This window comes from Tenrec ecaudatus, chromosome 6 (genome assembly GCF_050624435.1).
Source record: "Tenrec ecaudatus isolate mTenEca1 chromosome 6, mTenEca1.hap1, whole genome shotgun sequence".
Lineage (NCBI taxonomy): Eukaryota > Metazoa > Chordata > Mammalia > Afrosoricida > Tenrecidae > Tenrec > Tenrec ecaudatus.
In genome coordinates, this window is record NC_134535.1 from 22,397,788 (window position 1) to 22,411,858 (window position 14,071).

Here is a 14,071-nt window from a genome sequence, read left to right on the forward strand (position 1 = left end):
GATGAGGCCCTACTTTGAACTTGGAGAAGATAAAATTGCTGTTCATAACGGAGAACAGAGTTTTGGAGTCTAGGCTACATTTGTATCAGCTCTCTTAGCTGGTCACCTTGGGTTTGTGACTTAGCCTTTCAGAGCCTGAGCTTTCCCAATGACACCCGCTCCCTGGACAAGGAGACCTGCTGGAGCCATGATTAAACACTGAGCTGCTAGTCTGAAGTGCCGGGGTTTGAATCCACCAACGAGGGAGAAAGGCCTGGTGGTGTGCTTTCATGAAGATTACGGCCAAGAAAACCCTACGAGCCAGTTCTAGCCTGTCCTGTGGGGTCAGTTAGGATGAGCTGAAATGGATTCGGTGGCACTCCACAGCCACAATGAATGTGAAGAGACAAGGTTGGGCAGCAATGTCCACAAAGTGGTACCTGACACAGCTAAACAGCATCAGTATCAGTATCAGTTGCCATGTTGGCATAGCGGTTACCTATTGGGTTGTGATCTGCAAGGTTGGTTGTTTGAAACCACTAGCAGCTCGGTGGGAGAAACACAGGCTTTCTACTCCTGAAAATGGTTACAGTCTCGGAAACTCACAGGGGCAGTTCTACCCTGCCCTATAGGGTCACTATGAGTTGGTATTGACTTGCTGGCAGTGAGTATGAGTTTTATCGGGCCGATTCAGACTCATGGTGACTCCTGCTGACACGCAGAGTAGAACTCTTCCAGAGCGTTGGCTGTGACTTTTCAAAAGCAGACTGTCGGGCCTTTCTTCCGAGGCTCCTCTGAGTGAGTTCAAACGCCAACCTGTCAGTGAGTAGCTGAGTGCTCAACTGTTTGTGCCACCCAGTGACCTCGGACACAGGGCAGACAGTCAGTAAATGGGCCTGGTGAATGCCCTGTACTACGCTCTAAGAAGGCAAGAGCCTACACTTTCCATCGTAAGAAGAGACCACCTCCTGCCCTGGAGACCCGGCCCTGCCCAGACCCCGATCGCCTGTGCTCACCTTCTGGGCATAGGAAAGCTGGTTGTAGGTTGCCACGGTTGCAGCCTCATTGGCACAGGCTTCTTTGGCTTTGTCAAAGGTCAGCTTGTACTGGCCACGTGGGGAGCGTAAGTGGAACACTCCGACAGTGGCATCTGGAAAAAGGAGGTGAGGTCTCCCAGGTTAGCAGGCTTGTCCGCAGCCCTTTGCCCAGCAAAGCACCTGGAGAGGCTTCCCAGGTGGAAGGTCCGTTGTACCAGGCCATCTTAGAAGCCTCCTCCCCTTGGAGATAGCATTTAAAATGGGCATTTCTTTTCTAATTCTAAAACGACGCATGTTCCTTATAGATATCCGGGTGAAACAGAAAAGAAGTCTCACATAAATAAAACGACAATGACCTCTAACTCTCGTCCAGAAATAACCATGGCTTCGTGGCTAATATTTTGGTGGTTTTTACTCATTTTTGGTAACTTTTATGCTGATATCATTTCAGACCCTTTAATTCATTCACATGATAAATGAAGAATTTGTGGAGAAATGGAATGAAAAGAGAAGGGAATTTTTCCCATGAACTAATTGAAGTTCCCTCATCTGTGTATCTAGTTATTCTTTCTATCCATCCATCCACATACTGGTACCATACTGAATATATAGTTTTAACAAGAATGTTAAACTTAACATGAAATATGATTACTTCCCAGTATTGTAAATGTCCTTTGGCAGCAGGATTCACACCCCGTCCAAATACATACTAAGACTATTTTTTGGTGAACTTGACCACCTTGAGAACACTACTTCAAAGGAGTTTCTGCCAAAGACTGTGTGTTCCAACCATGATGCCTGAAAAAAAAATGTGGCATAGTTTTTTCCAGCTAAGATGTTGGGACATTTTTGCTTGTTTGTTTTCATAGTGATGGCTTTTCTTTTTAATATAATAATAATAATTACTATTTTTTATCATTTTATTGGGGGCTTGTACAACTCTTATCACAATCTATACATATATCTATTGTGTCAAGCATATTTGTACATTTGTTGTCATCATCATTTTCAAAACATTTTCTTTCTACTTGAGCCCTTGGTATCAGCTCCTCATTTTTTTCCTTCCTCTCCCACCCTCCTTCCCTCATGAACCCTTGATAATTTATAAATTATTATTATTTTTTCACGTCTTACACTAACTGATGTCTCTCTTCACCCACTTTTCTGTTGTCCAATCCCCTGGGAGGGGGTTATATGTAGATCATTGTGATAGGTTTCTCCTTTCTTCCCCCACCTTCCCCTCCCCCTCCTGGTATCGCTACTCTCATTATTGGTCCTGAGGGGTCTATCTGTCTTGGATTCCCTGTGTTGTGAGCTCCTATCTGTGCCCATGTACATGCTATGGTCCAGCAAGATTTGTAAGGTAGAAATGGGGTCATGATAGTGGTGGGGAGGAAGCATTAGAGAACTAGAGGAAAGTTGTATGTTTCACCGGTGCTATGCTGTTCCCTGACTGGCTCTCCTCTTCTTTGTGACTCTTCTGTGAGGGGGTGTCCAATTGAGTGATGTCTTTTCTAACCAGACAATTGAGATCACAATCCAGAGATTTATTCCAGACAGCAATTGACTAGAGAGCCTCTGGATTTGGATGTTCCACACCACCTTGGACACAGAACACCACTAACTAGGCTCTTCAGACTTCCTGTCCCCTCCCCTCCCCATCTGTTTAGCTGGCGCTGCTCAGAAATGTCCACATTGGGGGTGGGTTGGGAAGTGGCTTTCTTATTTCCTCACTCCCTCTGTCCACTGTGTGTCCTCTCTTCCCTGTCTCACTTCCTCCCGTGAGGACCACAGCCTTGATGACTGTGTGTTGTCCTCACTGCTGTGCCCTACTCAGTGGGCCCTGGACCATTCTGGCATCTGACCGGTCTGTCCCCCAGCAGAAACACACTGACTGCTGCTATTGGGAGTTGCACCCACAGGGGCTTCTGTGCTTAGTTCAATTCACGTTTCCTTCAAGTCTCCACCATGGAACAAAACAAAAAATGAAACAAGACGAAACAAAACAAGCAAACACACTGCCATTGAGTCAGTTCCTACTCACAGCGACCCTAGAGAGCAGGGAGAACTGCCCGTGTGGGCTCTGAGACTGTGACAGAAAGTCTTGGGGCTGTATTAACACTCCTTTCAAAACCAAATTATTTTCAGCTTTGATATTTTTGTTGTTGTTAAAAGCAAGTATTTTCTGTAATGGAAAGAAATTTGATTGAAATGGAAAAAAGCTTTTTTTTTTTTGAAGTAAGATAGATTTGGATATAATCCTCACTGTCATCGAACTCAGTTCCAATTCATAGTGACCCTAAAGGCCTTGGTAGAACTGCCCCTGTGGAAAGCCTCATATTTTTTTCCAGAGTGGCTGGTGGTTTCGAACTGCTGGCCTTGTGCTTAGCAATATAGTGCATAACCCACTGTGCCCCCAGGAGTCCCTTGATACAGTAACTAGAACACATGGCCTGAGGCCTTTCTGCTGCTGGGGTTTGTTTGTGAAATGTGACCTGTTTTTCTTCAAAGCCATGCAGTTGTACAGGAAGAATGTTGTACAGCACAAGATGACAGCACACACTAAAAGTGGGATAACAGCTTCCCACTAAATACCAGAGGAGGAAAATGTGGGTGGGCACTATATGTCCCAAGGGTCCAGAAAAGATTAAGCTTCTCTAAAGAGCCCCTTTCACCTCCTTTAGACATTATTCTCTTATACCATCAGTGTGAGATACATTGCTGTCTTTTGACATAGTTCTTTCCTTTTTTTTTTCTTCTTAACTAAAAAAAAGCCCCTCAATGATATTGGGAATTTCTTTGTGAAATGAATCTCTTTGTGAAATGGGGCAAGGCCTTATAGAGGCAACATGCTTTCTTCTCATTCTCAAAGGGATTTGAAGTGTCTCAGCACTTACATAAACAGACGTTATGTCAAAAGGTATTGTTGAGATGGATAGAAATTGAGCAGCAAAATTACTATGTCTGTCAAGAACCCCCAGCTCAATCAGAGTACCAATCACTTTCTAACCCATTCCCGTCCCTCCTTGTTCTGGTTCAAAATTCCATGTGTGGGACCTTTCTGAGTTTTCTCTGTGAGGCTTCAAGAGGCCCTGTGGTCTGTACGGCTGCACATTCTAAGGAGCCCAGGTGGCACAGTGGTTGAGCACTTGGCTGCTAACTCCAAGGTTGGTGGCTTCAACTCATACGTTGTTTTCTGGGATAAAGAAATGATAGTCTTCTTTTGCAAAGGTGACATCCTGGGAACCCCGGGGCAGTTTTGCTGTGTCCTATCAAGTCTCTGAGTCAGACTCCACAGTAAGGGGTTTTCTGTAGTTTAAATTTTCACTTAATTTTTTCAAACCTAACGATGCTATGATTCTTCATCTACTGGTTTATTATAGGTAAGCCAACCAAATCCTTCTTTGGATCTTTGGCAATCTCTGGGCAACTACTAGTCCAACTGCTCAGAACTGGCTTCTGTAAGTAGCAAGTGCTTCATCCCCTAAACTGCGCTGCTTTGATAGAATTCAATTTAAAGTCAAACGTTACAGAGAATTCAGGACAGAAAACCTTTTTGCTCCCTCCTGTCTGGAGAGTCAGGGTTCCATTCCGAGTTTACCTTGCCCGTCTGCAAGCAGAGACCCACTGCTTCTACTGGGTCCTGGGGAAATGCATGGGCTGTTTGGTGTTTGCTTTTTCCTTCCTCTTGCCCAGCCCCCTGTCCCAGCCCCGTCCCAGGCCTGAAGACCAGCGCGCCGGGGCCAGTCACACCAGCCACACTGACCTTGGAAGTGGAGGTCGGCGCAGTTGGCATCTGCGTGACACTGTCCATTGTCCTGTAAGCAGCGGTCAATGGGCAGCTGCTCTGGCTCACAGTCCAGCCCGTCGCCCACATAGTGACTGTTACATTGACACTTGTGCTTGCCCTGTGGGGAGAGATGCGGAAGGATGGAAGGAGACCCTTCTTCAGAACCCCAGGACACCCATGTACCCAGGCAACTACCATCCAGCAAAGCAGGACCAAGAACGTCTGCCTCTCCTTCCAGGGGAACTACTTGGACCCGCTTTAGTACAGGCTCATGGGACAGGTGGTCATGCGCTTATATCTCTGAGAATCCCCTCTTCAGAGAGTCCGTACCTGCCACCCTAAATAAAGTGGTCTCTCAGGTCCCCTAACACACTGGCCTTATTTATGTCCCTTCTATTTCTTCTGTACTGTGACAGTATCTTCCTGTGTATCTATCTGTGCTGAACATTGCCCTCTTCCCTCTGCGTGGATGAGTTACAGTCAATTCCAATTCACAGTGACCCCACAGGATGGAGGGGAACTGCCCCCATTGGGTTTCCGAGGTTCTAATCATGACAGGAGAGGAAGAGGAGGCTTTCTACCCCTGTAGAGAATTCCTGTATTAGAAACTCACATGAGCAGTTCTAGGGTTGCTATGAGTTGGCATCGACTCAATGACAGTATGTTTGGCTTTGGGGATCTTTATAGAAGCAGGAAGTCCCATCTCTCTCCTGCAGAGTAGCTGGCAGGTTTGAACCTGTAATGTTTTAGTGAGTAGTCAAGTACTTTAACAACTGTGCCTCCAGGTTCCTTCTGTTTGTACAGCAAACCAAACCAAACTCATTGCCATCAAATCAACTCTGACTCACAATGACTGTAGAGGACAGAGTAGAATGGCCCGGTGGGTTTCTGAGACTGTAACTGTTTATGGGACTAGACATCCTCGTCTTTCTCCCTTGGAGCAGCTGGTGGTTTCAAACTGCTGACCTTGTGATTAGCAGCCTACCTACCACATAACCCACGAGACCACCAGGGCTCCCATAGGCTCCTGAAAATCAGGGATTATGTCTGTCCTTTGATGGCAGTCCCACTGACACCCATAAAAGTACAGAGTGGGCTTTCAGTGACCATGTGCTGAATCAGTAAATGATCCACGTTCCTTCCCACAGCAACCCTCTGAAGTCTACATTATTACGTAACCACGTTACAGATGAGGGACGTTAGGCTCAGAGAGCTGAAGCAGCAGCTCCAGACCACATAGCGTTTAAACCCTGGAGCTAAGTCTCAAAGTCTGTGTGACTGCAAGCCCATGCTTCTAATCCATAATGGGCACGACCCTCCCCCATCGTCTTTCCATAAATAGGACATTGACGGGAGTCTGCAGATATTTGAGCGCTTCCCCCTAACTGGCCCCTGCCATGTCTCTGCCCATCATCTTTTCATTTGAATACATTTAAAAAAAATTTGGAATCGTTGATGTACAGAAAAGTTGCCAAGGGAGCAGAGAGCATGCATCCTCATGTCATCGTCTTACCTGAGCATGGCACATCTGTCAAAACAAAGCCATTCACATGGGTCCATGACGGATCACCAAAACAACGGATTTGATTGGAACGTTCCCAATTTCCCCATGAATGCCCCCTTTCTGTCCCGAAGACCACATTGCATTGAGCTTGCATTTAGCTCCCCATCTTTTAGCAAGAAATCGACTGAGGTGGGAGGAAACGCTTTGGAACGGTGAGCAGGACCCAAGGCAGATGGAGAAGCTAGGCTGAGTGAAGCCCCCAAAGGTGCCTCCCTGCTCCTTTGGGGACGAGCCACTCACCGGAGCAGTCATTGTGCAAGTGGCATGCTCGTGACAGCCGCCATTGAGGCCATTCGCGCAGGGGTCTATCGCTGTGCAGCTGTGACCGTCCCCCTTGTAGCCCTTGGGGCAGCTGCAGGTGACCTTGGTGTCCCTCTGAGAGCACTTGGCGACCTTCGCACAGCCCCCGTTGTTCTGTTTGCAGAAGTCCACAACTGAAAGAGCAGGGGCAGGAGGGTGAGAGCTGCTCCCGCCGTTGTAACTGGGCTTCGGACCGGGATATGAGCCCTCCCGATGCCTGGGAGCCGGGGGAGTCCGTACAGAGGCACCACTAGGGGTGATGTTATCTGGTGTAGTAACTCATGATGTAACTCCCCACCACCACCCCCGCACCCCATGAACCTTCGCCCACACCAGGTCATATAGAACCCTTAGTAATGTTTACCATCGAGTGGTATCATAGAATATTATGAGATGACTATCACTTAGATGGATGGCTTCATGGTACTATTTCTTGGACTGAATGACGATTTTTTAGTCACAACATTATGGAAAACCGAGTGGAAGCCTTCTTGGATTTTGTTCCTTCTCCTATCACTGCTACTTTATTCTCCAAGAGCTATTGCTAGAGGCCCACAAGCACGACTTACCTCAACACGGTGGTGAAAACACGAGAACACCGGAACAGCTATAAAAACGCGAGCAGCGATGGAAACAACAGTGTGTGCTTGTAGGATGTGCAGATGACACCACAGGCTTGGAACCCTCATTGTGGCTGGGTGGTCATGACAGCTTGGACCGGAGCTCATTAGAAGGTCCAAATGGCAAATTAGCAGAGGGATTTTAGCCTTGTAGGAATAGTGATACGTGTAAACTGAGTTGATGAAAAACCTGCGTTTGCTGTTAAAACTAACTACAGGGGTATTTGTATAGAAAAAAATTTCTGCTGAAACCTTGCACAATGATTTTATAGACAGCCATTTATAGACGGCATCAGTGTCACTTGGTGCAATCGATGGTCCCTAGAGCCCTTCACTCAGTGCTCATAGTGATTCTATAGAATGGGGTAGAACTGCCCCGTGGGATTCTGAGACTGCAACTCTTTACAGAGTAGAAAACCCAGTCTTTCTTTCATAGACCAGCTGGTGAGCTCGAACTGCTGGCCTTGCAGTTAGTAGCCCAACATGTAGCTACTGCACCTACAGGGCTCCTGGGGTCCCCTAGCATGCCTAATGGGCCTCCAATCTCTACACCTTGCCATTTTATGCTAGTGTTTGCAAACATTGATAGCCTGGCGGCACCCTTGTTGACCAGTCTGATCATATCAGTCCACCTCTGTCTCTCTTCGCCACTGATCTATTGGATTCTACTTTGGAAGGCATTTTCAGAATGAGATTGGGCTTTTCAATATTAGGGCACTGTGTGTGTGTATGTTAGTGCAATGCTAAGTGAGTACATTGTGAGCGATTCATTGCTACCCCCATTTCACAGCTGAGCAAACTGAAGGTGGGAGAGAGGAGCTGATTGGGGAAAGGGTGCAGGTAGTCCGTGGTGGAGCTGGGATTGGTTAGGCTCCAAAGTCCATGCTTTTCCCATTGTGTTATGCTACCTCTGTGACCTGTTTTCATCATCTCCAAAATTCCAACCCAGTCAGAGATTAGTCCCAGCCCCAGCCATGAGTCAGGGAAGTCATGGGAGCCATGTGAGTCTCCGAGGGAAGGAACACGGGGACAGAAGGCCTCTTTCTCAGGCTGGCAGAGCAGAAAGACAGAAATGGGGTCTTTGCTGGCATGGCTTCTGGATTGCCTTGTAGCAGATCAGCAAGACCTCATTTTACAAGAAGTCTATACACCTTGATCTGAGTATGTGAGGGTCAGTGCTGTGTTTCTACTTGGCTCTGGGGCTCTACGGTTTGATATGCACTGGTCAAAACTGCCACGCTCTCCATTGTGTGGTCTGACGTGCGCTGCCAGCCAGTCAGCAGGGAGTGTCCTGAGGAATGTGGACTGACACCAGGGTGTAAGTGAATTTCTTGGCAAAGCTTGTGCCTTTTCTCAACCCTGCGCTCTTCTCCTCACTGATCTCTGGCTCTTGGGACGGACGCCTGCAGAGGTCTTCAGCCTGTTGCTTGACCTGCCAATTTTGCATTCAAGAGGAAGGTCTTCAAGGAGATGGATGGACACAGTGGCTGCAACAACAGGCTCAACGCTACGAGCAATTGCGAGGATGGTGCGGGACTGGGCAGTGTTCCATTCTGTTGTGCATAAGGGCACCGTGGGTTGGAACCAACTTGATGACTCCTCACATCAAGAACAACAACAACAAGCCCCACAACCCTGTGAGCCAGCAGAGGCCTCTAGCCGGTTACCTGACCCAAAGGTTTTGGGTTTGTCAGCCCTTCAAACCCTGTGAGCCAGTGGAAGTCTTCAGCCTGTAGCCTGGCCCACGGATTAGGACTTGCCTCTCCCCACAACTGTGCATGCCATTTCCTCAAAGTAAACTCCTCTCCACCTAGCTTTATGCATTCTTGGCTGATTTTATTCCTTTAGAGGATCCAGGCTACAGCACTTAATCACGAAAAGTGTTAGGAAGCCATGCAGTGAAGATGAATAAACTGTCCCCAAATATCGATTCTCTCCTTTTTGTGTGGAAGAGATTTTTAGCTGTGTTTATGGTTGACTAGCTAAAAGCAGTATTTCCCAAGTTTCCTTGCAGCAAGGCGTGGTCAGTGACAAGGCTATGGTCAGTGTGATGGTTTTTTTTTTTTGGGAAAGTTTTATGTCATATCTTTAAAAGGAAGGAGGTCTGTCTCCACCCTCTCCTCCTCCGAGCTCCGGTCTAGAGAATAAATGACTGGGCAGAGTGTCTCCCACACTGACAAGGCCCAGCGAGCAGCTCAGTCACCGGGAGACTAGATCACTGCCCACACTCTGCTTTCCAGCCTGTGCCTGCTCAGACCACGGACAGTGTGTCCATTATGGCAGTACCAGAACTACCTGGATCCAGGGATGCGAGCAGATGGCAGAGCAGCAAGATGGAAGGAGTTTGGGCCCCTGCCAATGTTTCAAAGAGAATCTCTGTCTCAGTTTGGGAAGCTTCCCGCGACACCATTCTGTGAGGCAGAAATAAACATCTGCCACAATAGGCCACCCTTCATTTGAGTCTCTAGACATTGAGCCTTTAACCAAACATTACGCAGACAGTGAAATGTTCCCAGTAGATCCCAGGTAGGGAGCGTAGATGTACTATTTTTCTTTTTTTTACTTTAGTGAGTTTTCTGAAGATGAAATGATTGTAAAATTTGGGAAAACAAAACAAAAACCAACTATGCAATAAAAGGTGCCACAGTTTACAATTTTAAAACCATGGCCTATAAGGTAGGGAAATGAGCCCATTTTCAGAAAAGGAAATGGAGTCTCAGCGAGTGAAGGTGCTGCTGAAGTCACCTAGGCAGGAAGCCGAAACTGGCATGGGGTCCAGCAACCCTGAGCAGACCCCACTCCTCTCCCGCACCGTGCTGCTAACACACACACACACACACACACACACACACACACACACACACGGCACTCACCTGTGCATGTTATCCCGTCACCTTCATAGTTCAGGTTACACTCGCACGTGTTGTTCTCCTTACAGGTGGCATGAGTAGAACAAGCAGGTGTGCACACGGGGGGCAAAGCTGCAAAGGAAGTGATCCCCCGTTCATCCTGCGCTTGTGCTGTGAAATGCTGGGGCCCACCACGTTTCAAAAGTGCTCCTCACATCCCCCACCGAGCGGAGATTTGCCAAGGTTCTGGCAACCAAGCGATATGCTGAGATCCCAGAACCACTACTTTCTACAAAGCCGCTATCCAGATTAAAATGCAGGTATATTACTTTTAGAGGCAACTAACACAAACTCCAGAGAGGACAAGCATCTTTCCAAAGGGGATCGCCTACTTTGTCAGTCCCCCCATCCCCACCGCACACACCAGGGGTTACTGCGGCCCAGAGCCTCAGTTGAATATTCTCGGAGTGGCCCAGCCCCAGCAGGTGGCCATCCCGCGACTGACCTTCTTGAGTGTCACAGAATCGGCCAGTCCAGCCCGTTTGACACAGACACTGCCCGGAGCCCAGGAGTCCGTCGTCGCACTGTCCGTGGTCTGAGCAGGCACAGGCTGGAAAGCAGAGTGTGGGTGGTGATTTAGTCTCCTGGTGACTGAGTTGCTCGCTGGGCCTTGTCAGTGTGCCCCAGTCATTTGTTCTCTCAGACATTAAGACACACACACACACAGCATTCAGCACTCTCGTGGGTGGTAGACAGTCATTTGTTCTCTCAGACATTTACACACACACACACACACACACACACACACACGCACACAGCATTCAGCACTCTCGTGGGTGGTAGCCGGTGAGGTTACAGGAGAAAACATGACATGGTCCTTGGTCTCATGGAGCTTACAGTCTTGGAGGGAACCAGTTGATCATCAGGTAATTGTAGATGCAATGAGTGCTCTAGGTGCAGAAGGAAAGGGTCTTATGCGAGAGAGGGGGCAGTGGCGGTTCAGTGGTGGGATCCTTGATATCCATTTGGGAGATGCAGGGTTGACCCCCAGCCAATGCACCTCATGCATGACCAGCACCCAGCAGTGGGTGGAAGCTTGGGAGTTTCTATGATTCTGACTATGATCAGGTTTCAGTTGAACTTCCAGATGAAGACAAGCTAGACAGAAAGACCTCAACTTTTGGGAATCTGCCAGCAAAACCCACAGTCCTCTTGATTACCTAGATTTGACCCAAAACTAACCACAGGAGGCTGCAGGACAGAGCAGCATTCTGTTCTCCAATTTATTAGTAAAATCTTCAAGAAATGCACCAGTCCCCACACCCCAGCTGACTTCTGGCTACCTTGAGCTCTACCACGACTTCATCAGCTCTCAGCTAGATTGCTATTCACATTCCCCGAAGGTTTACCTGTCTCTGTTCTTGCCCTCCTAGGTCTCTTCTCTGACGACCCTTCTGGCCCAAGAAGCTCCTACATGAGCTGGCCCCTGGGGACCTTCACATTTTACTTTCTTCCTCCCTTTCTCTTTGCTTACTGTTGCCAAACCACTTCTTACTGTTCCTTGTGCACTAGGAGTGTTAAGGTTTTGTGTCAACTTGGCTTAGCCAGGGTTCTCAGTGGTTTGGCAATGAACACCTACAAATCACCCAGGACCTGCCTTGATACAATGTAATCACAGCCACTCAGTGGCCAGCCTCCATAATGGAATAAGATTAGCGTGGAATGCAACACTGTTACTCCTGCCACAGCCCTGATACAATGAATCGCCTTGGGGATCAGGCCTGATTCCGATAAAAGTGGACACTGAGGAACTGGTTTGATTTTTGCTGGGTCTGGATCCTGCCTCTGGCTCATCAACCTCCATGTTCTCTGGATTGAGCTAAGGGCCTGCCATATTGCCTGCTAACTCCGAGAGTCCTTAGCTACCTGCCACCTGCTGACCTTGGATTCATTTGTCTCTGCAGCCACAAGCCTGACCTGTTGACCTTGGATCCCTGTGCTTCTGCAGCCACCATCCGGTGGCCTTCCTGCCAATCATCAGCTCTTGAAGCTCTGTGAGTCAGGAAGAGCCTCCAGCCCAACATCTGAACCATGAACTTAGAGCCCACTTGGACGTGGACTAGCCCACTTGTACAACGGTGTGAGCCATTTTCTTGATAGAGTTTTCTCTCTATATGTGAGAGAGATACACATAAACACACCACTGGATTTACTTCTCTAGAGAACACAGTCTGAGGCGCTCACCGAGCCCACATCTATCACCAGCCCTTTGCATCTGTTCCTCTCTGCTGGGAAGATCATTCCTCCAGGCGGTGCTGTCCAGTAGAGTGGCCACTTGCCACACGTGGTGACTTCCATCTGAACTAGTTAGAATTTAAAACTGCTCAGTGCTCAATGGCCACATGTGGCTAGTGACCACTCTCCTGGACAGTGGAGTTGTTGTACATTTCCAGCGTTGCTGAGAGTTCATTTGGACGATGGTTCTTGAGCTATCCCCAGGTGGGGATCCCTCACGCCAGTGAGGTCTTGAATCCAATGGCCTGTTATGGATATGTCTTTCCAACAGTAACTCTTTCCCTTCGTCCCCCTCCTCTGCTTGCATTCTTATTCTTTATAGCTGTTAAGAGGATCTCTGCCTGGATAATTTGATCCTTCTCCTCCTTTGGAATGTACCGTACATACTCGAGTATAAGCTGACCCGAATATCAGCCGAGGCACCTAATTTTACCACAAAAACGGCATTAAAATTGTGCAGGAAATCTCAGCTTATACACGAGTATCTACGGTAAGTTTCTTTAGAGCTGGAGATTTGCTTTTCTCCTTCCACCATCATCCCTGGAACTTAGGAGACATCAGGCTTTTAAACAAGCCACTTAATTGCCTTCTGCCTCAGCTCCCTCATCTGCTAAGTGGGGATAATAGTAATAGTACTTGTCTCAAGGGGTTGTTAAGAAGATTAAGGGAGCAAAACTAATATGCCTAGTACCTAAAAAGCACCCATTCAACCAATCATCAAGAAGGCAATTGAACATGATAATTGTTTACACGCTAAATAAATAAGTGTGAGCTACCAGTGTTAGTAAAATCTACCCACTACCATTGAGTTGATTCCAATTCAGCACAAACCCAGAGGTCAGAACTGCTCCATAGGGTCTCTAAGACTATAAATCTTTATGGGAGCAGACGGCCTCATTTTTCTAGCATGGAGTTGCTAGTGGGTTTGAACTGTTGACCTTGCAGTTAGCAGCCCAATGTGTAACTCACAGTGCCACCTAGGCCTTCTAATATTAGTCAATAACTGTCTGTTGAGTGAATGAATGACTAAATGGACAGTGTTCAACCAAAGCCCACCTTGGTGGCGGTAGGGGACTTGGGGTTTTCAGTGGGTGGGATCTGAAAACACACCCAAGAAGGAAAGAAACTCAAAGGACGGGCGGATGGGAGACGGGCAGCTGGGAGCGAGGGGCAAGGGTGGCAGTGTGGACGAGGACAGGGAACAGGCAGCGGAGGGCAGGGTCCACCATTGGGAGGGGCACATACGCTGACAGTCAGGCCCGAATCTCCCCGGCCAGCACAGCTCGCACGCCGTCCCGTTGAAGCCCGTGTGGCACTGGCACTCTCCTGTGGCCGAGTACTGGTCGTGGCAGACTCCCCGGTTATTGCACGGGGTGTCCGGTCCTCCAGGGCAGGCTGCAAGAGATGCAGCCCAGTGACCACACAGGTTCCCTGGACCTGGAGCAGCTCAGGGCCTTTGCAAATGGGGCCGCTAAACTGTCTCCGATTGCAGATTCTGTTACCCACTAACCCAGAGGGACCATGGTCCTGGCATTAGTGGACACGCAGGGCAAGACAGTAGCCTATGGGGTGTGAGCTTAACTGCACCCAATAGGGTTCTACCTTGGCATGGGAGTATGCTGAACCATGCACTGCTT

At 48.2% G+C, this 14,071-nt stretch overlaps 1 protein-coding gene across 1 annotated transcript in view; it reads right to left on the reverse strand.

Moving 5' to 3' along the window:
- The window catches only part of STAB2 (stabilin 2), a 165,884-nt gene that overhangs the window by 12,646 nt on the left and 139,167 nt on the right, over positions 1-14,071 (reverse strand). Inside the window, exons 56-61 of the mRNA XM_075552708.1 lie at positions 13,680-13,829; positions 10,645-10,749; positions 10,164-10,271; positions 6,611-6,804; positions 4,783-4,924; positions 996-1,129 (exon numbers count right to left, since the gene is read on the reverse strand). Coding sequence (XP_075408823.1) covers positions 996-1,129; positions 4,783-4,924; positions 6,611-6,804; positions 10,164-10,271; positions 10,645-10,749; positions 13,680-13,829 — 833 coding nt within the window. The remainder of the gene's footprint in view (positions 1-995; positions 1,130-4,782; positions 4,925-6,610; positions 6,805-10,163; positions 10,272-10,644; positions 10,750-13,679; positions 13,830-14,071) is intronic.